We start from the raw sequence: 26,122 nt of genomic DNA, 5'->3' as shown, positions 1-26,122 counted from the left end.
ATGACAGTTTCCAAAATTCCTTGGGCATCATTTTGAAATTTCCCCAAACTGAATTCCAACTAAAGAAATTAAAGCCTACAGTCTAAAAGCTGGGAAAAAAACAAAAAAAAAAATTAGTAAGATTTGAAGCTCATTGAATGATCTTCGTGTAGGGGCCAAGCATTGAGAGAAGCACAGAACAGTTTACACTATGTTGCCTTCAAGCTTTCTGACCCAGTCAGTTCCTGCTCCTTTTGCTATGTTTGTCCAGGTGTGTTCTCAGTTCCTTGCTTGATTTTGGTGCAATGGACAAATCTGCTGTCAAGGCAGCAGAAAGAGGATGCAGCAGCCTACTTTGCCATTGTGGAGAGATTCTTTAAAGGGATTCCATTATGTTATGGATGCTAGTCAGGTTGCAGAAACACTAAAGCCTGATAGATTTTTATGAACCTTACAGGAACTACGAAATACCCTTAATGCAAAGGGATTAAGGATAGCAAATCTCATTGTCTTTGAAAATGCTACACAGCTGTTATGGAAATGAGCTTTTGTGTGTTTAAGAGGTGAATTGGCAATGTCAGTGATTAGGAGCATGAAGTTGGAGATTGGAAAGAAGGCAACAGCAGAAAAGGCCTGTATGATGTTGGTGATAAGTGTCTAGAGGAGGATGAAGAGTGGTTCAGTTGCTTTGATGAATTACTCTGCACTACAGGCTCTCCCACAAATGCAATTCTTGAAAGTGAGGACTTCCTCCTCTCTGCAGTCTCCTGTCAAAGTGCTCTGCAGACAGCGATGCTTCTCCCGTACTCTTTTCATGCAGTTCATTGAGACCACTGCCTTTTTATTTTCTTCAAAGATATTAAAACACAGGAGTGATTTCCTAGGTCCTTTTCCTCATTCTGAACCATGGACAATGTTATCCATTTATCATGTGTATGACCTTTACTCCTCCTCCTTTTCAGTTTTTGATTCAGGTTTTAACTGTGGAGAGGTGTCTATATGGTTTTGCATTGCCAGCATGGACTGTGTCCTTTGCTCCAGCTGAAGTGTGTTTTCAAGAGGAGTAGATCCCTTACTCCCCATGGGAATCTTGGCTCAACACTTCTATCACAAAGGCCTTCTTGGAGTCCATTTAGAGAAAAAAAATGAACTAGAAAGGTGGCTTTGCTTTCTCTGTTGCAGAGACTTTGTCTGGGTTTGTGACACCTGTGTCAGTCACTGCCTTTGATGCAGATCCTTCAAATGTACGTTCATGTGACCAAAAGCCAGGTTTGCCAAAGCTAAACAAGGAATAGAGAGCACACCTGGGCAAACACGGTAGGAGGGCATGGTGGGACAGGGTCAGAGAGATCTCCCCAGCGCTGGCCCTAGTAGGTGCAGCTCCTGCCAGAAATCTGCCAGCATCTGGACCTCTTTGGCTGTGATTTGTGATAGATCTGCCTCATACCTTTTGTAGGAAAATCTGATTTTAGACAAAAAATATGTAAGTTTGCCTGGCAGACTCTTTTCAGTAATGCTAAGCAATAGGAAAAGAGGAATGGGCAGAAACTGATGCTCTGGAAGTTCCACCTGAATATGAGGAAAGAACTTTGCTGTGTGGGTGACTGAGCACTGGAGATTGACCAGACAGGCTGTGGATTCCCCCTCACTGGAGATATATGAAAACTGACCAGATGAAATCTGGTGCAATGTGCTCTGGGAGGAATCAGCTTCAGCAGGGAGTTTGGACCAGATGACCCACTGTGGTCCCTTCCAACCTGACCCATTCTGTGATTCTGTGACTGTCATTCTCAGTAATGTGATCTCTTTCTTTGAGAAGGACACAAAGAGGCAAGAATGGGGAGAATGTGTTCATCAAAATATAAAGTGTCTAGTCTCCCTTGCCTAGGAGCCTAACAGTGATTTAGACCAACTCAGAGTTGACTTCTATCAGGCTCTGGCCAGTTATCTCAATCAACTGAACAGTGAAATGTCCACTTGATACAAAGGCAATACTAGCTAGCAGTAACATCCTGTACATAATGTGCAGCCCTCATGATGCATTTCAGTCTTCCCAAATCCATCTGGGAACAGACTATGGAGAGCCTTGAGAACAGGGCTCCTGAATTAGCTGAACATTTCTGTGCATCCTGCTCTTTTTGGCAGCTGAAGAGATCTCAGCCGCCTGCTTGAATAACATCATGTTGCAATGTAGGTATGGAAAGCTTAGGCTGCATTGGCACTATTAAACAGCACTGGGAAATATTTCCAGGCACAGAACTGTCTGTATTATTAGGACAGTCCCTTGTACACTTCAGCTCAGGCTAACTAATGCTCACAATGCTCACAAAAGTCTAGTTTGCAGACTGCTCACAGCAGGCAGTTTTATGTGGTGACTGCGCTTTTCTGGAAGTGAAACTGGACAATTATCACCAGGACAATTATCTACCTACTTTACAGGCTGCCATCAGTGCTTACAAAATGTCCCACATATTTAATTTGTGAGTTTTAAGCTGACCCACAGGACCAAAATCAGAACCAAAAGGCTGTATCCCTGGATGCCAGACCTTTAGACCCAGACATGAATAATGAAGGACAGGAAGGCATTCCTGCCCTCCTTGCAGATAGTGCCATGACTAATGGGTGTTGCAGGGCCCTGGTGGAGACCTCTGTGGGCCAGTATTTGTTTCCATTTTCCTCATGGTACACAGGGAAGGAAAAGACAAAGTCATTAGCTCATTAGTGGTTGTTGGCTGGTGGCAGTGTTGCTGCAGCACTTCCTTAGGCACACGGAAGGTTTCACTCCATTCCCAAGCCAGGCAGCCTAAGGAGATCCACATCCCCCTAATCTGATGCAGAGCTCCTGGGCTCTGTCCTGAATGAGGACACTGCTGTGTGCAGGGGGCAGCTCTTGCTGCAGGCTGCACAATGGCAATCCATCTCCAGCTGAAACAAAGGGATGCAAGTGCCAAGTGATCAGGACCTGGCCTGGGTCACTGATCAGCAAAGTTCTCACTGTTTTTTTGCCATGAAAAGTCCATTTGGTCAGGTGTCTCCACAGCAGCCTTGCAGGAGGGGATGTTCTGAACTGATGGATGGCAGCCAAAGCTGCTGCTATTGGCCAAGGGGCACTTGGCACAGTACATTTATCCTTACAGCTGCCTGTGTGAAATCTCAGGAGAGAGGGAGAAGCTGGCTCCTCCCCACATCCCACCTCTTCATTTAGGGTGTGTTAGAAAGAAATTACCCCCCTATAAACAGCCTCAGAGATTTCAGAGGAAGAGAGCCATTTGAGATTGGACAGCAAGAACCCCCAGGATGAGGATAGCCATCCTCCTGAGCCTTCTATTCCATGCTGCAGCTGCTTCTCACCAACCGTGAGTGACGCTGAACTCTTGTTTCAGTCTCTTTCATGAAGGCGTCAGTCTAGCTAGATGGACCACATCCCATGCCATCAGCTCTCATGCTTCCTGCTCTATCAGATCACCCCAAAGGGTAGCTGAGTCCTATACCTTGCCTACCAAGCCTTTGACTCTTTCAGGTCAATACAAGCCAACTTTCTGGGGGGGTCTTCCGGGTCAGACCTTAGGCCCAGAGGTGTTTGCTCTGCAGTGCAATGCTAGATCAAATCACTGGTGTCTAGACTGCAAGGTTATGAAACCATTTCTTTTGAAGACTGCATGGGGTGTTTTTGGAGAGTTCAGGAGATTACTGGAATAAGGGGTTTGAAAAAGATTGTAGGGCTATACTTAAGCTAATAAAGCAGAAACTATTTCTCACATTTCAGTGAAGCAACCACTTTGCCAGGCTCACTGTTGCTTTTGAATGTCGATGGCACATTGCTGAGGGATTCTGCAGTAGTGGGACACAGCAGGGAAGCTTTCTTACATCTCTTGAGTCCTCAAACTGATACCACCTCTGCTGTCTTTCCCCACCACAGACATTACCTGCTGGTGATTCCTGAAGCTCTCTGGTACCCGTCCACCCAGGTTGCCTGCCTCCATATCACCTGTCATGATGCAAAAATTCAAGTGAATCTGGCCTTGGAGCGCTCTGCAGGACAGGAGGTCTTAATGCAAGAAACCATCCAGAAGAAGAAGACTTTCCTGTGCACTAAGTTCTGGGTGAGCCACCCAAGGCAGATTCCATCACTGATTCTCCTTTCAGGAAAATGCTTGTGTTACTCCCTTGCCAGGGGTGACATGGGTTGTGTCTACTTCGTCTTGGTGTGAGCCTTTCAGGAAGGGGAATGGGTGGTGCCTAGGGATGCACAGCCCGACACAGTCTGTTGGTTAGCACTGAGTTTCCTTTCTGAATCTAATTTTTAAATGGAATTTTCATCTGTTAAAATCTGCCAGGGTTCCGGATACCACCTGTGTCCTTCTCCTCCATTACAGACCAGATGAAGTAGCTTTAGCTCTTTCTGAAGGATTTGTGCAGGTTCACAGCTGAAGCTTGGGGAAATGGTGTCTTGCAGGACATACTGCAGTTTCTGTAGTACCTGAAGTCAGGCAGCAACTCAGCTCTTGGGAGCTACTGAGGACTAGTTGGATGGAAATGGATATGCTGCGTGTTTATAAACAGCATCTTAGAGGTTATTAATTGTTGGTGAGAACTTAGAAAAGATCTGGGATAAGGCAGGCATGTCTAACCAGTATCCTTTCTGTTATTCTGTATATTCTATGCTAAGGATATTGGGATCTTTGGCATCTTTCTGGTTGTGTTTTCTGCTTTGGATTTCTTGTTTGTAAGTGCTGGATAGTTCTGAAAGCCTAACATTTGAGGCTGTGCAACTGCTCAATCTCTCTTTCGATTCTGTGCTACCATTTCCCACCTTCCTGTCATCTGCCCATCATCCTGAACAAGTCTGAAGACTCAAAAGTCAGGTGCTTGCTTGTCACCAGTGGGAAAAAGGACAGATTCCAGAGGTTGGCTGGTGATTGTTCCCTCCTGGAACAGTGTGAGGGAAGCGGTTAGTTGTTCCACTTCATTCTCAGAAGATTACCTGGGGCATGTGTGCTCTCCTCTCTCTGTGTTACAGGTTGCCCCTCCAGCTAATGGCACAGAGGAGGTTGCCACTGTAAAACTGACCATCACAGGAGAAGGGGTCAATGTTGAGGAACAGAAAAAGGTCCTGATCTGCAAGGCCAGGAATGGCACCATCATCCAAACTGACAAGCCCATCTATGAACCAGGGCAGACAGGTGAGATGCAAATGGGAGCAGCTGAGGGTCCCAGGCTTTTTGCTGGTTGCACCATATGGAAAGACTGTGATGCCCTGAAATGCATGAACAACCTTAGCACAAGGCTTTGAGACCATGTGTCTTGCTGAGTGGGGTTTCAGTGTTTGTAATGTCTGGCTTGCGACTGTGGAGCTGCAGTGGGCAGTAGATAATGATAACCATGTCCATGGTACCTTACATGTGTCATTACATTAGTGTCAGATGCTACCACAAGTGTGTCTAGAGTGGAGACAGAAGCTAGGGTAGCACATGGAGCACAGGTCTGTAGGGAAAAACTGAGATCTGATAATATATTCCCTGATTTCAGTGAAATTTCGCATTGTGACTCTGGATGAGGAATTCCGTGCACTCAACGATTCGGTAAGCAAGTCCTGGGGGCTGTGGAAGAGGCTGCCTTGTACCATGCATGGATCCTACCTCCTTTCCACTCCTTTCACTGCCAAAGCTCCAGCTTTTCCACATTTATCCCTGGCAGGTTTTATGGGTATGCAGAGGGCAATAGTAACTGCCAGGAAGGTGGCAGAGGTGTGCACGTCTCTTGCTCATCTTGGTAGAACAGTCATGCAACTGCATGTATGGGACATATTGGTTCCTGATGTGAAGGTGTCATGGGGGGTGTGAATAGATTGTAAATCAGGTTTTCCTTCTTGGGGGGAAGGGTGCTTTTAATCTGCACCCTACGAGATGGAATGTGGGAAATGCTGCTTAGACATTAGGACAAACTTTTTGATTGCAACAATGTGGAAATATGTCCAGAAAAGGCATTTTCATCACTGGAGATGTTCAGAACATAGCTGGAGAAGGCTATGAACAATCTGCTCAGGAAGACATGTTTCATCAGGATGTTGGATTAGATGGCCTCCAGAGGTTCTTTCCAAATTATGTGATCCTATACCTCTGTAACCCTATTAAGACTGGACCTGAACCAGAGCTACATTTGTTTGTGTGGTGACTTTGTGAGTTTTTCTGTCAGGAAGTCATTAGCAAGTGTTGTGTGACCTCCAGATTGGTTTTTCCTTTCCCTTTCTTCAGACCTTACTGCAATGAACCCACCTGGTATTTCTCCTTTTTGGTGGCATTTGTTTTACTTTACTCTTCCAACCTAGTCATTCTGTTGAATTGAATATTGTTGAATTCTGTTGAATTGTATTGTTGTCAGTGCTCTTAGGTTTCCAAATCACCAGTTGCACATCCTTCAGAGAGGGCTCTGAGTCTGAAGTACTTTGTGTTTGGTGCTGACATGTGTTTCTCTTTTCTAATGTTTTTGTATTTTTTCCTCCCCAGATTTCCCTGTTTCTCCTGGTGAGTGATGCTGAAACCTCATGTTAGAGTAATGGTGATGGCAGTCATTTCACTGTGCTGTTCATATTCACTTTCTGATAGATTTTAAAGACCTCTGAGTGGAATAGTAGACCTTCTTTTTTTGTTGTTGGATGTTAAATTCTTAAACTAAGATACTCCTTTCAGCTTTTTTTTATGTACTCCTTTGAGATTGTGCTCCCAGGGACTTCAGTAGAAATCTGTTGTTCTAGATTTGCAAGAGAATAAATAGAAAATTTAGATGCTTATGAAAGAAAGTTAGAACAGCAAAGAAGCTTTGCTTAAGATCAGAATTTAAATAAGTGTAGAAGGAGGCTCAGATGCTGGGAGCAGAATCTGAACATTATCATGTCTTCAAAATTTCCTGATCAGTCTATACCAAACCTCATTTCCTTAGCCATAGAATCTGGTAGTCTACCACACTGAAATCCTGAAGCTCAGTTTCTACGGGATGTGGATCAGCGAGCGAGATGCTGGAACAACTCTTTCTTTCTTGTGGGTGCAGGACCCTAAGAACAACCAGATAGAGCAGTGGCAGAACGTGGTCCCTCAGGATGGCATTGCAGACCTGTCTTTCCAGCTGAGTGATGAGCCCCTGCTGGGAACGTACGTCATCAACGTCACCAGCTCCAGAGCCTACGGCAGCTTCTCCGTTAAAGAGCATGGTAAGAGCACGTGGGGGTTTGTCTGAGCTGCTGAGAGGACCTTGTGCTTCTGGTCCAGGAAGCAGGGTGTTTATTCCTTGATAACCATCCTAGGAGCACATGGGAGAAGTATTAGCATCATAGGAAAGAGTCTGAGCTGAGGCTTAGGAGAGGAGATGACTTCAGGACCTTAGTGTGTGTTCATGGCCCCAGACCTTTGACACAGCTGATTCCTATGGATCCCAGAGTCAGATAAAACAAGGCAATTTAGGATGGACTTTTCCAGAGAATATGAAGTCCAGTGCCCTCTCACTTCATTTTCATTCCCTAATCAACTGTATTGGGAGGCCAGTCTTCTCTCAATGAAAATACCTGTCAGAAGTGGAGGGACACGGGGATGTTTGGTTTTAGTTTGGGAAGGAGCAAATCATCCAGGGCCTACACACAAATGTGTTAAAGATTCATGGAAAATCTTTCCTTTCCCTTCCCCTTCTCACTACCTTCCTTCCCCATTTCCTGTCCCTTATTCCACCACAGTCTGCCTTTATGTTAATTCTTTGTGAAGGCTGTCCCTGGCTTGTGTTTCCTATAGTTCCCTGTTTTTCCTTTCCAGTGCTGCCAAAATTTGAAGTGATCTTTGAGGCACCAAGTCAGATTTATGCACTAGATACAACCTTCCTGCTCCGGGTATGTGGCAGGTGAGGATTCTGACTGGAGGGATGACCCTGTGTTAATTTCTGGCCTGACGTGCACAAGCTGGATGGGTTATCTTGAGGAGCTAAGGGCAAGACTACTACACTTCAGTCACAGGAAGCCAAAATCTTCCATGACAGCTGTTTGCACCCTGAGGCAACATGAAACATTCCTGTAACTATTATTCTGATACTCTAAATGTCCCTTTCCTAAAAACACTCCACAAATCTCCATGCACAAAACCTGGGGGAGCAGCCTACCCTTTGACAAGCAACTATTTGTGGGATAGATCATGGCAGATATGTGGTGTTCATCTCCCTGAAGAACAAACTCATGGGAAATGATGGGAAGCTTTTCCAGATTATGCTCACATGGAAACTAAAGGGAGGCAAAAAGGAATTTCCCCAGTTATGGACAATGCTAGTTAGCCCCATGTGAAGGTGATTTTTTAATAAAAGGCACTTTCTTAGTCACCCATGTTTCTGGTCATAAGACGATGAATGCCTTCAGCACGTCCTGGGGTTATTGCAGTTAATGCTGATGTATAGTGCGGTCAGCACCTACAACACTCTAGTTACTCAAAATAATTTAGTTTAGTGCTAATAATATCATAAAGCCCTTGATCTCCCATCACTACACAGCCCTGGCCTGACCCTACTTGCTGGGTCAGGACTCCTGGGCCTGCTGTGTGGATGCCACTCTTGTGGTATATTGTGAATATCTGGCAGTGCGTGGTCTCTGGGGCTATGCAAAGCAAGCCATGTGTTCTCCCACTGTGTGCGACTGTCTCTTCCTTTCCCTGCTCCCCACAAACAGATCCACTCGTGGGAAAAGCATCCAGGGGAAGGTTCATGTGAGCCTTTGTCAGAAGATAGCCCCGTTCCTGCCCAGTGCTTCCAAACCCGATCTCTGTCACAAATTCAGCAACCAGGTGAGATGCTTAGGAAGAGCTGAGCCGTATTCAGAGGCATTTGTGCTCAGCCTCAGGGTAAGACAAGGCTGCTGGGTCCTTTAGCTGAAGTAATAGCAATGTTAACCCACTATTTTGGCTGCTTGGCCACTGCTACTGGTGCTGCCTCTCAGCAGCTGTGCCTGACGATTGTGACTGAGCCTCATCATGTACCTGCTCCACGTCCTGGGCTGCAATGCCAAAAGGCAAAGCACCCTGAGAGCAGGGGTTTTGTGCCACTGTTCCTCTGCCACTTCCATAACTTCTAATCCAAGTGCCTTGCTCAGACCTTTTTCCTTCTCTCTGAACTTTCAGACAGATGAGTCAGGTTGCTTCTTCACAAATGTGAGCCTGTCCTCCTTCAGCCAAGACTTTCGGTACTATCGGGACAGCATAGTTGCAGAGGCCTTGCTGGTGGAGGATGCCACAGGTAACTCTAGAATTTCTGGTGCCTGGGAAGAGGAAAGTTGTGCTAATCAGACCAAAAGATCTGAAGGTGTGGTAATCTGACCAAATGCACTGGAGACTTTCTAGCTAGCAAGGGATCTGAGCCTTCTGAGCCCATCGGGGCTTGCTATCCAACCTCACATATAGAGACAGGGAGAGCAGCTCTTGACAGTGTGACACACTCACTCTGAGTGTGGTGTCAGGTGAGGCTCTCTAAAAGCTAGAAGTTAAGTGGGAGGAAGACCAGATACCCAGAATCTTGGGAAGATCACCATTGGGATGTGAAATGTGTGTGCAGCTGAACGTGTCCATCTGTATTACCAGTGGGTCACTCTGCAGGGAAATTGCTGAGAAGTGCTTGTCTTTCTTGCTCCTTCTCTCATGTTTTTGTCTTGCTGCTTCCATTCAGAGATACAGGTCAATGCTTCCCACAAATTACTTATCTCCAGGATTGGCGGGTTGGCTTTGTTTAATGATGTGAATTCTTACTACCACCCTGGACAGATGTTCAGAGGAAAGGTAATTCCCAGTTTCAGTTCTTTGGAGGGGAGAGCGTAAGCAATATTTCACAGTAACATTTACTTACTGTCTCTTCTGACCCCTTTTCTAGCCAGGGGCTTGGGAGGGCACAAATTACTCCCAGAGAAAAAACTCTTGAGTTGTCCAATGTCAGAATAAATCCCAAGACTGCCATTTACCAAATAACCCATGAGGGGGAGCAGCTATGGGCTTAAATATCTGGGATGCAAACCCAAACATTTGGAATTTCATCAGCCAGGAAGTCCTCTGCTGAGAAGTGGAGAATACTGGAGGTTGGACCAGATGACCCCCTGTGATCCCTTCTAACCTTACCCATTCTGTGATTCTGTAATTCTGTGAATGAACATGGTAGTGCAAGTGGTAATAGGAGCAGTAGCAGTGTTGATAAAATTATTGGTGCCTGAAAGAGTGATCTTGCTGTCTTTGGAAACATTGCTCCTGACTTGGGGAAGCCAGAGATTCTGCCTGCTGATTAGATTTTTCCGCACTTCTCTTGTTCCCCATGATGTTCTCAGATTAAAGTAATTGATCACCAAGGCAAGGCACTGAAGAACAAAGAAGTCCTTCTTGTAGTAAACTGTGCTGAGCAGCAATTTAGGCAGAAGTTCATCACTGGAGACTCTGGAACAGTTTCATTTACCCTGGACACCTCTGCCTGGAACAGCACCTTGGTCTCCCTGGAGGTAAGGAAGGAAGGGTGTGGCAGGAGTATGTGCACATGTCAGAGCTATTTACTGCCCCATAGACATCTTCCTTGTTCCTTCCTGAGGGAGAGAAACTCAAACCTGAAGCACCTCAGCATGTTCTAGATCTTGGCTCTCCCTCTGAGAGCTTATTCTCCAGGTCTCAGTTCCTTTCCTCATGAGCTCTCCACAGCAAGACCTGTCCTTTGTGATTTGCAAATCCAAGGCGATTTGCAGCTGACTTGATTAACTAGAGAAATTAACTGGTTTAGTTCTTTTGTCTCACCAGGCAAGTGTCCTGCATCAAGATTCGGACAGAGAGCCTGGGACAGCTGACTTGAGTTACCAGCGAGCCTCTTATTTCATACATCCATTCTACAGTACCAGCAGGAGCTTCCTCTCTATCATCCGTGTGCCAGAGACAATACCCTGTGGTAAAATGCAGTCTGTCCAGGTGGACTTCAGAATTTATGAGGAAGACCTGGAACATGGGCCCAAGCGCGTCATTTTCTCCTACTTTGTGAGTTTCTGGGAAAGCACTAGTGGGTGACAGCTGAAGGCCCAAGATCAGCATCTCTTAGAGGTTCAAGATATTTGAGACTACTTGATAGTCTTGGCTCAGGCCAGGACAGGGAGTTCCTCCAGTCATCATGGAACTGAATCCTGGTTTTGATTCTGGTACTGCAGTAATAGCAACAAAGGCAGAACCTTTCTTGTAGGCTCTGCACAGGTGCAGGCCTTACCTGTCCTCCCCCACATCACTTCATCCCTGAGCTCTCCTTACTAGCTGAGAGCAAATAAAGCTAATATTCCTCCCCAACCCCCATTTAATCTCCCAATTTAATTTCAGGGTTACTTTGATCTTCTTAGTGATCTCAAAAGCTACGTGACTATGTGACCATCCCTTTCTGTGTTCTTGTCTAGGTCACAGGGAAAAGAGGGATAGTCCATGCAGGTCAGCAGACTGTTTGGATTGGGCTGCCAAGAAGTAAGTGCACTCCCCAGTGCCATGTCTAGCAAGCACCTAGTGGTCTGTGACATCCACTCTTATTTGGATAAGTGGCATAAGCCTCCCTGCAATGCAGGGATATCTCACCACTTGTGTGCTGCATCAGAGTACTGTGCTTTTCTAGATTTCATGTTCCCTTTGCCCTCCTGCTTTGGACCAAGAGAAGAATACTCAGCATTTCCCAGCCCATAGGCACATCCTCTGTTGTCTTCTTTTGTTGTGTTGTTGTGTTCTTTTTGTCTCCTTCTGCTGCTGCTCCTGAAGCATGAAACTGTAGCCTTACCCTCCATAGCAACTGTTTCTATATATAATTTGGGTCATTAGGATGCCACAGATTATAATTTTGATGTCTGTTGACCCACTGTTGCCTATTTCTCCAGCTCTGTTTTTTAAAACCTGAGTTATAAGTATTTTGGGAAAAGGTCACCTCTTTGTTGGTGATGGGATGGGAGATGTTGGGTGAGGGGAGGCTTTAAAAGGTATCTGAGACTCTCACTTTTTGTGGAGCCAAGCTTGAACTCCAAAGTACTGTTTTGTGTCCCCAGGGCAATAAACAAAAAAGTCTTTTGCTTGTCTTGAATACCAGATCCAGAGATGTGCTGATTGTTTCAGTAGTCTCCAGAAATCAATTTGGTCTTGGAAGACCAAAGGAGGAAATTATTTAAACAGGCACCTGCAGAATGGCAAAGCTGATCAGACTCTGTTTTCACTACAAAATCTACTTCCTCTTATTCCTGTTACAGAAGAAGATACACTTCTTCTCTTATTTCTTATTCCTTACTTCTCTTATTCTTCTTCTCCATCTAGTGCTGGAAAGCTCCTTCTCCATCCCTCTTACATTCAGCTCAACCTATGCCCCAGCTCCAAGACTTGTTGTTTATGTCATCTTCCCTAATGGAAAAATCATTGCCGATTCTGCCATCTTCAGTGTCTCCACGTGTTTCAGAAACAAGGTAGGGTTTGTGTCTGAGATGTGGCTAGATGTGTGAGCGTGGACGTGTCTGCTGCAATGAAAGGAGAGCTGTGCCTCTGTGTGTGGCCCATACGACGTGTGATGCAGTCACATGAAACTGCAGTTTGTGATTGGTGAGGTGTGCTGTGATGCTTGGAGCAAGTGTGTGCTCAGCATTGTGGGGGCTGCTGCGATGTTTGGGAAAGGCAGAGTTCCTGTCTGTCTCCATAGGCAACTGCAGCCTGGGAGGATCATAGAAAATCCAGCCCAGCACAGGTTGTTTGTGTGGTTCTCAGGAGAGCTCAGGGCTGCTCTGCTGCTGCAGCAGATAATTAGGATTGCTAGTATGTGGTACTGGGATGACATCTGAAAGTAGATGAGAGAAGAAGTGGATTTTCCTGGCTGTCCAGAAAGGCCTGAGTGCATCTGGTCATTGTGACATCCTCGGGAATCTGCTTTCTTGGCTGTGTCTTGCGTTCCAAAAGTGAATTTCTGAGAGGGCATTACCCCTGCTCCACAGCTGTTTGTCTGCCATAGACAGTCAGATTCAAACAAGAACAGGAAGACTTTCAGGAAACTGAGGCCCATCCCACAAAGAGCCTGGAGATAAGGACTAGGCTTATTTTTGATCTGGGGCCCCAGAAGAAGGCTCTTCATAAGACAACTGTGAGGTGTGTGAATGTAGCTGGCTGGTTTGCTGGGTAAAGAAGAGACAACTGTGCTCTGACATGGGAATGTCTCTGTATGCACACTGATGGCTCCCCCTCTGCCATCTTTCCTGTTAGAACTTCAATGTGGTGTTTTTTAAACACCTTCTGAACCTGCGAGGATCCTCGGGTTTCTGTCCAAGGCAGGTCTTTGGAAACTCTCTTCATGTAGGTCCCTTCCCTGCTTGGGAAGTGGTGGGGTGGCACCTAGAAATGTCACTCAGGCATTGCCTGCATTCTTCCCATCCAGGTAGAGCTGGGCTTCTCAACGCCAGAGACTCTCCCTGGCTCACAGGTTGGCCTCCACCTGCAGGCAGCTCCTGGCTCCACCTGTGCTGTCTGGGCTGTGGATCCAAGCTCCTTTTGGATGAAGGCAGGAAAAGAACTGAGCAGCCACTCGGTGAGTGAGCCTGCTCTGACGTTTTCCCTTCCCTGCTGACACAAGGCAGGAGGGAGGCGACTGAACTTCTGCAGAACTTAACTCCAGGAAACTGAAAGCACGGCCTGGAGGGATCAGCAGTGCTCCCAGTGTGGTGGGTAGGGATTAGGGACTAAGGAAGAGGTTGAGTACCACTCAGCCACTCATCACTAATACAGCTTCTGTGCTGACACTGTCAGAGGAGAGCCCAGGAAGAGTGACAGCGATCCTGGGCTTTCTGGCACATGTTCATACGCAGTAGCCAGAAGCATCTCAAACAGGCCTTGGATGTGTGAGAGGAAGGGAATGCCAGGTTTAATTTGCACTGATTTTTTTTTTTCCTTGCTTTCTCAGATCTATGGGCTGTTCCCATCTTATAACTCCAGGTATCTTCACCAAGTGTCTGAAGATGATCGTTCATGCGGGCTCCCAAATTCTGATGGGCCTGATGTGTTTACGGCATTCAGGGTAAAAATGGTTGATTTGGTGGGTTGAGATAATTCAGGGACTGAGGGAAATGTGGCCCCTGACTTTTCCAATATCCAAGGGATGCCATTGCAGGCAGGACAGTGAACAGGTGCACTTTAGGCTCTTGTAACTCGTTATTTGAATAGGTGTCTTGAAATGTATAAGGAAAAAATCATTGTGTGGTTGCCACATTTGGGTTGTGTGACTCAGGATGCCAAGGATTATTCATTACTTTAATTTGATTTCACACAATTTGTTTAATCTTCATAGCACGAACAATTGCACCCTGCAGGCAGAGAAGGCAGGGTACTCAAATGACCATGTGTTTGTAAAGGAATAAATTTGGCTGACTCAGGCCAGATGAATTGCCTTATAGGACCTTGTTTGCCCGTTGCTGGGGATCTGAATTATTCCTTCTTAAAATGAAGGAAGAGAATACAGAGGACAGCCAAGTCCCCACTGTATGAGGGGACAGGAAGGCACAAGGGCAGAGGGCAGAGAGGAGAGGACAATCTTCTGGTGATTAATCTCTTCCTACAGGAAATGGGGTTGAAAATTATGTCCAACACCAATATCAAGAAACCCAGAGTATGTCCAACCACTCCACTGACAAGTACACTGCGGGGAACAGGAAAGATTATTTCCAGGCCCATGTTGATGTTTGCCCAGCCCCATAAAGTGTATAACAGTAAGCATCTGCCAGCTGTTTCTTCTTACATGGGAGGCTTAGTCTTTTATGTGAAAGCAGTCCTGAGTTTGAGCCAAGAGGCAGCACTTGCTGTAAGTACAAATGGAGGAGAAGGAGGGTTTCGTGTCCCTAACCTGTTGTGCTAATATGAGGGGTGTTAGTGGGATGTTTGGATGTTTGGATCCCAGGTTTTAACTCTGGAGTGAGGGAAATGTTGCCTGTCCCATGGTGCCTCCACATGGAAGTAAAGCCCAAAGCACCTCTGACATTTGATATGAGGCAAAGGATTTTAAAATTTGGGACAGCACATTTTGTTCTGTTGCCATGCTGTCGAGAGCTGACTGAATTTGCTGCAGCCTGAGCTGTGCTGGAGCTCCTCTCCTCTTAACCAGGACCTGAGGACCCTGTGGTGACTATAGCTCCTTGTTGTTTCCAACAGAGCATCTGATAGCAACCTATCAGCCCACTATGTTTCCACCTTCTTCTTCAGCTGAAGAGAAAGTACACAAGCATTTTCACCAAACCTGGCTGTGGGATTTGTATTCTGTGGGGTGAGTAAACTGAGCAGCAGGGCTTTAGTCTGGGCCATTTTGTGTGGCTGGGAGTGGCAGCAGATGCAGCTGAGCTTAGGTCATAGGCAGCTGTGCAAGACACTCAGGGACACACATCACAGGGCTCATACCTGTAGGCTGTTCATTGCTGGAGCTGATGTATGCATTAAATGCATTCTCCTCTACTAGAAGTGCTTGTCATCCATGAAAGGTGGCTGGCATAGGAAGATAGAAAAGCACAAGGTGCAGCAAAACAGCTTAGCTCACTGCCTACACTCTGCTTTTGGTAGTCTTGTGGGTTTGCATTTCCCAAAACGTGCTCACGGATGTATCCTGGTATCCAGGGGAAGCTGATGTACATAGAAGTCCTTCACAGGACTGAAAACTGTGTCCTGTGAGAAAGGCTCAGTGTGCACACAGGGTCTGTTGAGAGAGCTTTTGGAGATGTTTCATCTGAGATTTCAAGATTTTCTTGTGTGTTCTCTGAAGACTGAAATCTGCTCAGGACAGGTCCTGAGCGTATTTCCCATCAAAATCTGTCCTCTCCCAGCTCCACTGTCCTTACAGATACATCCACGTCTTCCCCCCTAGCAGCAGGTATTTCCTCTGTGACTTGTCCACCAGTCTGATCTGAGCCACCAAAAGGTTTCTGTGTTGTGTATGTTGCCTTCTTGTCCATGCATGGTGAAATAAGCTAAATAATACCAGTATCTTTAGCTACATCTGGTTTTTGTGTTGGTTGTGGTGAAAGCTGCAGAACAGTCTTCTCTCAAAAGCTGTGTGCACAGGACAAGTCTCTGCCCTGCCCTCATGTTGGGCTTTAAGCTATCAGTGTCTCACAGGACAGAGAATGGCTGGATCAACCTTGTTTGCTAAGCTCTGCTGCTGCTAGTCCTGTTGCTCTGCTGGTTTCTGGTTCTCCATTTCCTAGGCCAAGAAGAATAAGGCTGCTGATATCTGTAAGTCATTTTTAGATGTGCATAGGGAAAGTCCTGCCTGTGATTAATGGCATCTTGCAGCCATGTAACCTACTGACCCAAGTGTCCTGTGGATGTAAGCTCCTGAGGTGGGGTCCCCACCTCTACAAGGACTCACTTATAGCCCTGCAAGGGCTGCAAGTTCAGTAGGGGTTGGACTGAAGTGAGGGCATGGGGTGCTCTGCAGAGAAGGACACACAGCAAGTCACCTGGCGTGGCATATGGCACCATTCAAGTGAATGCTTCTGTCGCTGTCTACTTCTCCCCAGCCCCAGTGGGAACAAGAGTATCACTGTCACTGTGCCTGAGGCCATCACAGAATGGAAAGCAGGAATGTTCTGCACAGGACGTAACGGCTTTGGGTTTGCTCCAGCCTCCCGGCTGACTGTTTCCAAGCCCTTTCTTGTGGAGCTGCCACTGCCATCTTCTGTGGTCCTGGGTGAGACCTTCAACTTGAAGGCCACAGTCTCCAACAACCTGCAGAAGTGCATGAGGGTAGGTGAGCCCTGATAGCCTCTGCAAGAAAAGTGGGACATGGCTGACATCTGTGATCATAGAATCATAGGGGAAGGGACCTTAAAGATCATCCAGTTCCAAATCCCCTTTGAGGAGTCATGGCAATTCAGTGGTCTTCCTTCTGACTGGAAAAGGCACAACATTACCCCCACTTTTAAAAAGAGAAATAAGGAAGCACCCTTGACAGGCTTGAGAGTTGGGCCTGTGCAAACCCCATGAAGTTCAGCAAGGCCAAGTGCAAGGTCCTGCACCTGGGCTGGGACAATCCCAAGCACAAACACAGACACACTTGTTGCCCTTGATAACCCTGGGCAGGTTGCCAGGGTTATCGAGGCTCTTCCAGCCTGATCCTGGCTAATCAAACAATCTGTGTGTATTCCTCTCAGCCTGTGCCCCTCCTTCCACCCTCTGTAGGCTTCCTTTTTGTGTTGTTGATGTTTATTTATTGCCACCTGCCATCCCTGCTGCCCCTTCAGATCCAAGTGACCCTGGAGGAGTTTGCACACTTCCAGCTGAAGCCATGCAAAGGCTGTGTCTACAGCAGCTGCTTATGTGCCGGGGAAGCCAAGACCTTTCAGTGGAGCGTCACAGCTGAGCACCTGGGTGAGAAGCACAGGGAGGTGGGGTGGTGGAATTGGGAAGGGATGGGACCAAGGTGGGGATGTTTTGTAAGAGCTGACACAGAGTGAGCAGCTGTTTGCTCTGTTACCCAGAGAGCACTTACTTGCACTTATCCTATGGTCATGGTTACTCACAAGCCTGTGCTAGGAGGTACAAAAACATATAGGGCTCTGATCAATTTTTTTGTTGTCAGCAGGTGATGTCTATTGTATTAACAGGAAGTGTTTCCTCAGAAGGTGTCTTATAGACCTAAATGTGTGTTATTTTCAGGGCTCGTGAACATCACCCTGAGCACAGAGGCTGTGGCCACCAAAGAGCTCTGTGGTGAGGAGATACCATTTGTCCCAAAGCAAGGACAGAAAGACGTGATCACCAAACTCATTCAAGTTCGGGTCAGTCAAGTTGTTCTGTTACCTAAGCCTCAAAGCAGGCTTTGTGCAATTCCCAGATTTTGTGTATGTTAATTTTGGGATTTACCTCTTGCTATTCAAAATGTGTAATTATCATCTCAGGGCATGAGGGCTGATGGATGTAGAAGGTAAAGGGACACCCTCCACTTCAAACCATGGAAAACTTTAAACACTCTTTTCTGCCCTTGTCCCCTGAGTTCTCTGCTGAATTTTACAGCACCACTTTCACAGATACTCAGAATTTAGTATATTCTGAAAATGCATGCTGGTTTCTGATCAGAAGTGAAAACGATTGAAAGCAGTTTGCATTTTTGTGTGATAATGATGATATTCCATCTGGCTGTCCACCCTGAACCAGGATTCTGAACATACCTTCTTCTAATCCATTTGTAATCCCGTTTCTCTCCTGGGTGCTCATTAAAATGCTACTTTTATGTGCTCCAACAGCCAGAGGGAGTGTTGGTAGAAAAGGCTCACAGCTCCATCCTGTGTCCCGAAAAAGGTAGATGGATTGTTTTCTTCTTTCACCCTTTTCATCCCCCTCTTCCTGCCTAACCCCCTTCTGGGTATTTCCACTTGTTGAACTATTTTCTCTGTCGGCATGATGAAGCTACAGAAGTGTACTCTAGCTGTGGTGCCAGCTAGGGCTTTCTCCTAGGCAGGGATGTGGGGAGGTCTGGTCTTTTACCATCAACATTTCTGCCACTAATGTGACAGCTTGAGACCTTTTCCTTTGTGGAAATAAAACCCCACTACTGAACCTGGTGAGGCTGGAGGACATGGCTTGGGGTTGCTGTTCCTGTCCTGAATGTTATGGTGTATGATGGGGCCATCAGCTGACTTTGAGAGCATGTGGAGCATTGAGAAGACAGGTCTGCAACTGAAATCTTAAATGAGATGGAGCAACTTCTGTAGAGAAAAACAGGTAGCTTTGACCCCTGAGGGTTTCCAGGAGAAAATCCTCTCAACCTCTTTATAAAGAGGGGTGTTAGGACAGCACAGTTATCATGAGGTGGACGGAGGAAGTTAAGGGTGCAATGGGACATGGACTTTTGAAGTGATTTACAGCTTCTGTGCCTGGAATATGGGAAGTTATCACAGAATAGCCTTGAACTGTTTCTGGGGATTTTTAAGACTTTTTTCACCAGAATCTCTTTCTTTTTTGTCTCCCCACACCTTACCTGACTGATGTCAGGGAATCCAGCAGAGGAGTCTGTGTCCCTGGTGTTGCCTCTAAATGTGGTTGAAGGTTCAGTCAGAGCCACCGTCTCGGTCACTGGTAAGGAATTAAGCTATGGCAGTACCCTTGCAAATCCCATATCTCTGAGTTTAGCCCTAGGAAAATCTGAATTCCCCCACACAGCACTTCTGAGTTTCCAAGGCTCCACTGCCATGTTCTTCCCATGTGTGTGGCTGTGTTTCCTGATTACTGACAGCCTAAAACACGCAGCAAGGGAGACAGTGCTGTGTCAATGAGCTTCCCTGCCAGGATGGGAATGTGTACAGCTCATATGAGGGGCACAGCAGAATGGAGAAAGTGGCTGGACAGAAGTGTCCCCACACAGCTGTGCTGGGCCTACATTGTTTGGTGCACAGCTGGGAATGGTCACAGGTAGGAGGAGGTGGATCCTACTGCCCAGGAGGTGGTCAGGGTGCTTATGTTTTGTCTCAGGGGACCTCATGGGGACAGCACTGCAGAACCTGGACCACCTGGTGCAGCTGCCCCATGGCTGTGGGGAGCAGAACATGGTGCTGTTTGCCCCCATTGTCTATGTGCTGCAGTACCTGGAGAAGACGAGGCAGCTGAGCCCTGAGATCAAGGACAGGGCAACAGGATTCCTGCGCAGTGGTGAGTACAATAGACCCACCTTGCCCCTCTGCCTTGGCCTGTGTCCAACAGGTTCCTACTCCCCTTCCACCTGGATCACCCAACCACCACGTTCCTTCACACTGATTTCATGGCAAATCCACTGTGTGCACTCATGTCCTATCCTGCTTCCCAGGGTACCAGATACAGCTGCACTATCAGCACCCGGATGGTTCCTACAGTGAATTTGGTATCAAGGATCAGTATGGCAATACTTGGTAAGCCCTGGGCTCTCTCCCTGCTGACTGACAGCCAGGAAGTGGGCAGCTTTCTGCTTCCAGCACAAAACCCTTGCTGTCCTATAAGATCCAAAGTGTTCTAGAGGTTCTGTGGACTAGGGTGTCCCATGGGTAGGCATCCTGACTCCTGGGGATGAGCTGAGCTTGAACCAGAACACTAGAAATAGCACAATAGGTAAAGAGAGATACACCAGTTTCAAACTCCCACTTTTTTCTGCTTAGATTCTTTATTTCCACTCATTCTCCATGCATTCTACTTCTCTCTGATTCTCCCTTCCTTCTTTCATGCCTTTTTTTCTGTTCTCCTCAATCAGGCTGACTGCATTTGTGGTTAAATGCTTTGTCCAAGCCAAGCCATACATTTACCTGGACAACCGGATTATCCAAGCTGCTCTCACCTGGCTGGAATTCCACCAGCTTCCCAATGGTTGCTTCAAAAATGTGGGACAGCTTTTCCACACATTCATGAAGGTAGGAGCCCCAGTTGAAGGACAACACCAAGCAGTTCTTGCCAAGTGTGCTGGTAATTGTTTAAATTCACTTGCCAGTGTTGCTGTGTTTTCTTGAAGGGGAGCAAGCCAGGGATAGGAGAGACCTCTCCTGAAAAGCTTCAGTATTTACCTGTTAATTTTCCCAGCTTTTTGGATGTCTATACTTTTTTTTAGGGAGGTGTAGATGGGGAAGTCCCCTTGGCTGCCTACATCACTGCTGCATACTTGGAGGCAGGAGCAACACCAGAGGTAAATACTGGGATTCTTTGCCATGCTCTTGCCTTAAGATCTGAATCTTAAAGATCTTAAGGGTAACACTGGGATAGGCAACAGAGCACCTTGGAGGGACTTGTGGGCAAAGTAATGGAGTGGGTGGGGAAGATTTTACAGCTTCTTGGGGAAAACTCTGTCTTTGAGGACGACATCCCTGCCATGGAAAAGGTGAGGTTAGACTACTGGGGACCACTGGACTTCATAGCTTGATACTGTGCTGGCCATTTCCCAGGAATGAGCTGTTCATTCCTGCTCCCCCCTGCCTCCCATCCCCTTGCTGGTCCTATGAAGATGAAGGCTGATCGTGAGGTGGGTGGAGCTGCTCCCACAGTGAAGTAAATAGACATAATGTAACTCTTAATAGGGTTTAGCTTCTCAAAAAAAGCAGAAGTCTGGGTAAGACTGCTGTAGGGCAGCTGGAACTGCATGCTTAAGTAATAACGATAAGAGGGAGCTCTTACAAGGGCTAAGGATTGTAGCTAGTTACTAGAATGTGGTAGAGGGAAATAAAAAAACCAATTAACTTGATGGAGAAACACAATTGTAGACACTGAGAACTGAAGCTCTCTGGAGATCAGAAAAGTAAGTGAAAAAGCAATGCTTTTCAGCTGAACAGAAAGCAGTGAACTTAGGCAAAAAAAAATGGAAGACAGGTGGAAATTAAACTTCTTTCTGGTAATAGATGTCCTTTAGGCCACCCTTTTTTCACCATAAATTCAATTATTCACTGTGAAGGTGAATTAAACACAGTTGCCCTCCTGAGCAGGCTACGTGTACGCATTGGCAATTGTGTGGTTTTGCTGTTGTTGTGTTTGGACTGGGAAAGTAAAACACAGTGGTGTTATTCCCACAGGAAAGGTGTTAATTTCATTGAGAGAGCACTGCTGAAGCCCAAAACTAGCTCGAGGGGGGAGGTCTGTCAAGCACCTTCCACCAAGGGCTGAAGACACTGCTACTGGTGCTGCACTGACACAGAAAGTGCAGGACCGAGCACAGAGTCACCTGAGTGAATGAAAAGGCTGCTTTTTGTGCCGGCATGTGCCACTGCGTGCTTCTGCCTGTGTCTCAGGGTCTGCCTGTGTCCCAGGGTCTGCCTGGCTGACAGGGGTTTGTGTGTGACCGTGCTCCTCTCTCCTGCAGAGCACAGTGGTGCGCAGGGCTCTGGGCTGCATCGCTCCTGCCCTCCCCAAGGCTGCCAGCACCTACACCCAGGCCCTGCTGGCCTACACCTTCGCCCTGGCCAAGGACTCTCAGCGCACCCAGGAGCTCCTTGATGTGCTCGGCCGAAAGGCAATCAGAGCAGGTACGGGGGCCTCAGTGCCAGGGAACACCAGAGAAGGGACAGGTGACCTTTCTGAGCCCTCGGTAATGTGCAGCCTGGGAGGAGCACAGCCTCACCCTCTAGGCCCGTCACTAGGAAAGGTTTTAGACATCCCTTGAGTGAGCTCACAGCGTGAGCCAACACTGCCAACACTGCCAGCACGGCAAACACTGTGGTGTGGGTGCTGATTTCCTTCAGATTCTCTCAAGCTTTTCTGGTACCTGAAGTGGAGGTCGGGGTTTGGGAGACTTGGGAATTCTTGTGCAGGACTGCAAAATGCCAGAGAGGAAAGCAAGCTGCCCCATGTCTTGCTAGTCCCTGACCCTCAGGGCTGGCCAGTGGACAGCTGGCTAGTATCAGGTAGTGGACCTGGCAAACAAGGCAATACAGAATTTGGACAACTGGGAGGAAATGTATATGCAGATTATTGGCATATTAGTTTTATATGTCACTCCTATGGAGTGTTAGGTATTGCAAAATACATAGGTTTTCAGCTGCCCTGGGGATGTGATTACCCAGCCAAAAGGTGTTTACCCAATGGTCTCTGCAGACACAAGCTGCTGTGTCTAGGAGGCTAGGCCACAGTTCTTCCCTGGCATCCTTCAAGGTTCCCTCTACTGCCTTCCTTTCCCAGATGGGCAGATCCACTGGAGTCAGACCTCATCCAAACCCAGAACCAGTACCAGCCCTTGGTCACAGCCAATATCCACAGATGTGGAGCTGACAGCCTACATCCTCTTGGCCCTGCTCTCCAAGCCAAATGTCACAGAGTCTGACCTCACCACAGCCTCTGGCATCGTGGCCTGGCTCACCAGGCAGCAGAATGCCTATGGAGGCTTTGCCTCAACACAGGTAACTCATGACCAGGGAAGGGGATGTTTCTTGAGAAAGAACCTCTGCAAGATACGCACGCAATGTGTACAGGTGTAAATGCTTTGGGCAGAGGTGCCCTTGGATATGGAGGTCCTCAGGATTCTGATATCAAGTGTCTCTGGATGTCAGAGATGCAAATGTAATTGTGTTTTCCTTTTCAGGACACAGTAGTGGCCTTGCAGGCATTGGCTAAGTACGCAGCACTGACACACAGCACACAGGGGGATGCAGAAGTGAGGGTGAGGTCTCATGGAGGCTTTGGGAAGAAGTTCCAAGTCTCCTACCAGAACCGGCTGCTGGTGCAGGAGGCGGCACTGACAGAGGTCCCGGGCAAGTTCTTGGTGCAGGCCCATGGCAGCTGTTGTGTCTTTACTCGGGTAGGTTCCCACAGACCCTGCTCTGACCACCCTCATCTCCTCATCTTGTCTAACATCATCACTCTGTTGCACCTCTGTGGGAGGAAATGTGCACTGACTGTGCTTTAATCCCCGCCTGGTGCCAATGCAATAAACCTGTGTGTGGGAGGACCATGATGCTTCCATGGCTCTCAAGAGTACTGGAAGACGAAAATGTTTTATAGTGGTTCTGCTGCTGTGTGCCTGACTTGCACAGTCGCAATTGAAAGTTTGAGATGGAGCCCATGGAAGGTTTCCAATATGAGTTGGATAACCTTTATTTTGGGTACTGGAATGAAAGTGCTTACTGCATATCATTTATCCATTCACTGTCTGGGTCCAATCTTGAGGAGCTGAGTAGCCAGTGAAAAAAAAAGGTGTCATAGATGATATCAAGCAAATTATATATGTCTTAGTCTGTCTTTTTGTCTCTCCCTGCAGATGGTGCTGAGGTACAACACACCCTCCCCACAAGACTCAACATCCTTTGCCTTGCAAGTGAAAACTGAGCCTGTCAACTGCACCGAGGACAATACACGCTCTGTTACCGTCCATGTCGATGTCAGGTGACTCTAAAGATCTTGTCCCACTTGAGAAGGAAAGCTGGGCATGACTGGAGAGCTGAGGGGTGCTTCTTGGCTGCAGGGGAGGCACCAGGCAGTTTCAGCAGGAGGGCCAGATGGAGAGCCTTGGTTCTTGCTGGGGAGAGGTGTGCAGTAGTCAGCTCAGACTGGGGATGCTCAGAGCAGTGCAGCCATCCTCTGCATCTTGTGAGAAGGAGCAGTGACTGCCTCAGCCCCAGCCCTGGCTGGGCTGTCTGCCTCAGGGCACTGCACACAGGGATTGGTGGTAAAGGGAAGGGAAAGCTAGGAGAGACTCTCTTTTTAATGCTCTCCCCCAGAGACTCTCTTTTTAATCTTCTCCCTCAGGTACAATGGGAAGAAACCTACTTCCAACATGGTGATTCTTGAGGTGTCCTTACTGACTGGATTTGCCCTGGCTCCAGGATCTGGGATGTCTGTAAGAAATGTGGAATCAGGGTGGGGATGTGGTGTCAGTGGGACCATCTGTGCCCAAGGAGAGGGGAAGGCTCATGGCAAGGCTGCATGGGAAGGTTGAATGGGAAGGTTGCATAGGAAGGTATTGCCTGTCTCTTCCCTGAGCAATCTCACCATCCCTTCCCCCCTGCCACACAACGAACTTGGACACATACTGTTGACTCTTTCTTTGAGTCTTGAGGACAGTGATACTTCTGGCCCGATCAGTTTAGCATATCCCTGTTAGCTAAGTAGCCCAGGCTCTTGTCCTTGGGGTTTGCAGGAGCTGGGTGGCCCTGCAGGGAGATCAGCCTGAAGACATGAGCCCAAAATACATTTGGAAGTGAGTGAATGAGAACCTGCCCACTCAAACTTAGATGAACCTTGTTGGGATGTCTGAGACTTTCCTTTCAAAAGGCAAAACTAAATTGCTTCCTCCTCTCTCCTGTTCTAGTTGCAGCATGGGCACTCTGTGAGAAGAACTGAGAAAACACAAGAAGGTGTTGCCATTTACTTAGACAAGGTAATGTCTGTGCTGCTAGAGAAGCTGTAGGAGTGGAGGGCACTGCCAGAGTTGTTGGGAGAATCCAGGACTGGATCAGGATACTCAATATTCATCTTGAAATTCAGTGTTTGAATCTACAGAGTTGTTATTGTCAGTTAGTAGGATCAAGTTCAGATGAGGAATAAAAAGAACAGCTCGTAAGTAAACAGTCATTTACTTTTTTCCCCAGCTGACCCATATCTCTGACACATACGTCCTGCATCTGGAGCAGGAGATTGAGGTGACCAACCTGAAGCCAGGCCATGTCAGGGTCTATGACTACTACAACCCAGGTCAGTGTGGAACCATGGGGTGCCAGGGCTGCCTGGCTGTTTGCACTTGGCTCTGTGCAAGGATAACTTATATCTCTCCTGTTCTGTTGCAGAGGAGCAGGCTCTGGCTGACTATAACATCTTCTGCATCTGAGGTAGGTGCAAATCCCCTCCTCAGCCCCCTGTGCAGACCTAGCAGCCTTGTTATGCTTCCTCTGCACCCCATCCACTTCTGTGTCCCACTGGAGCCCTGAGTATCTCTGATTCATCATGTTCCCTCCATCTAGGACTGTATCTGAAACTCACTAAGCAGAATTTGTGGTACTGGTTTCAGCTTATTATATTTGGGTATGGAGAGTTTCTCTTTCTGTGGAGGAGCTGAAGTAAAACAAAGATACTGGATCAAACAGAAAAATCCCCTTTCCTTTGGAGTCCTTAGTGAGAGCTTGTGCTCCCTAGCTGTTAGCATCCCAAAGTTAATAATTTGGGTCATATTATTTTCTCTCTAGGTTGCTCTCTCTTCTGCTCTCATTTCTCCAGGGACTTGGATTGCTTCCTTACCGTCCACTGCTTCAGCTCCCAGGGATCCCACTAGTGCAAGATACCTTAGGACAGAGGGGCTGCTGCATTATTCCTCCTGGTGTAATGAGACCTGTGTCACCTGGAAAGTCACATCTCAGGAATCTTGGGATTTTGGTGCTGGGACACATCTCAGGCTGGATTTCAGGACTAACTTCAGCCTAACCTATGCTGCCCATCCTGACAGCCATTACCTGGTGATTTTTTTGGGGTGTCTGATTAATTCTGATTGTTTTAATCCAGGGATTTTCTTGCTTGTAAAAATAATGAAAATAAAATACAAATCACAAATCTGGGTACTGTGGTGTGTGTTTGGACTCTGTGACAGAGTTTACCTGGGAAGAGTGGGCAGAAGCAATTCTGTACCTGAGCCATGTCACTGGCATTTATTTCCTGCAGCACTGGATTCTCCTCCAGCAGTGCTGTGCAGTCACCAG

At 47.2% G+C, this 26,122-nt stretch overlaps 1 protein-coding gene across 1 annotated transcript; it reads left to right on the top strand.

Annotated features, from left to right (window-relative positions):
• Nucleotides 1-3,276: 3,276 nt before the first annotated feature.
• LOC107211027 (alpha-2-macroglobulin-like protein 1) lies at nt 3,277-25,963 on the top strand. The gene is made up of 35 exons (XM_033514546.1): nt 3,277-3,335; nt 3,899-4,082; nt 5,000-5,162; nt 5,509-5,566; nt 7,014-7,186; nt 7,779-7,863; nt 8,675-8,789; nt 9,123-9,237; nt 9,664-9,773; nt 10,310-10,477; nt 10,767-10,997; nt 11,402-11,465; nt 12,294-12,439; nt 13,396-13,545; nt 13,918-14,031; nt 14,572-14,736; nt 15,161-15,270; nt 16,517-16,742; nt 17,240-17,366; nt 17,655-17,776; nt 18,242-18,296; nt 18,990-19,073; nt 19,467-19,643; nt 19,798-19,879; nt 20,215-20,371; nt 20,566-20,640; nt 21,805-21,967; nt 22,620-22,837; nt 23,020-23,235; nt 23,695-23,819; nt 24,183-24,273; nt 24,745-24,813; nt 25,025-25,127; nt 25,220-25,261; nt 25,647-25,963. The coding sequence occupies exons 1-34, from the start codon at nt 3,277-3,279 to the stop codon at nt 25,258-25,260; spliced, it is 4,341 nt and encodes a 1,446-aa protein (XP_033370437.1). The 3' UTR covers nt 25,261; nt 25,647-25,963.
• The last annotated feature ends 159 nt before the right edge of the window (nt 25,964-26,122 follow it).

The sequence above is a fragment of the Parus major genome, chromosome 1 (assembly GCF_001522545.3).
Source record: "Parus major isolate Abel chromosome 1, Parus_major1.1, whole genome shotgun sequence".
Classification (NCBI taxonomy): Eukaryota; Metazoa; Chordata; class Aves; order Passeriformes; family Paridae; genus Parus; species Parus major.
This window is presented reverse-complemented; position numbering and strand designations above follow the sequence as displayed.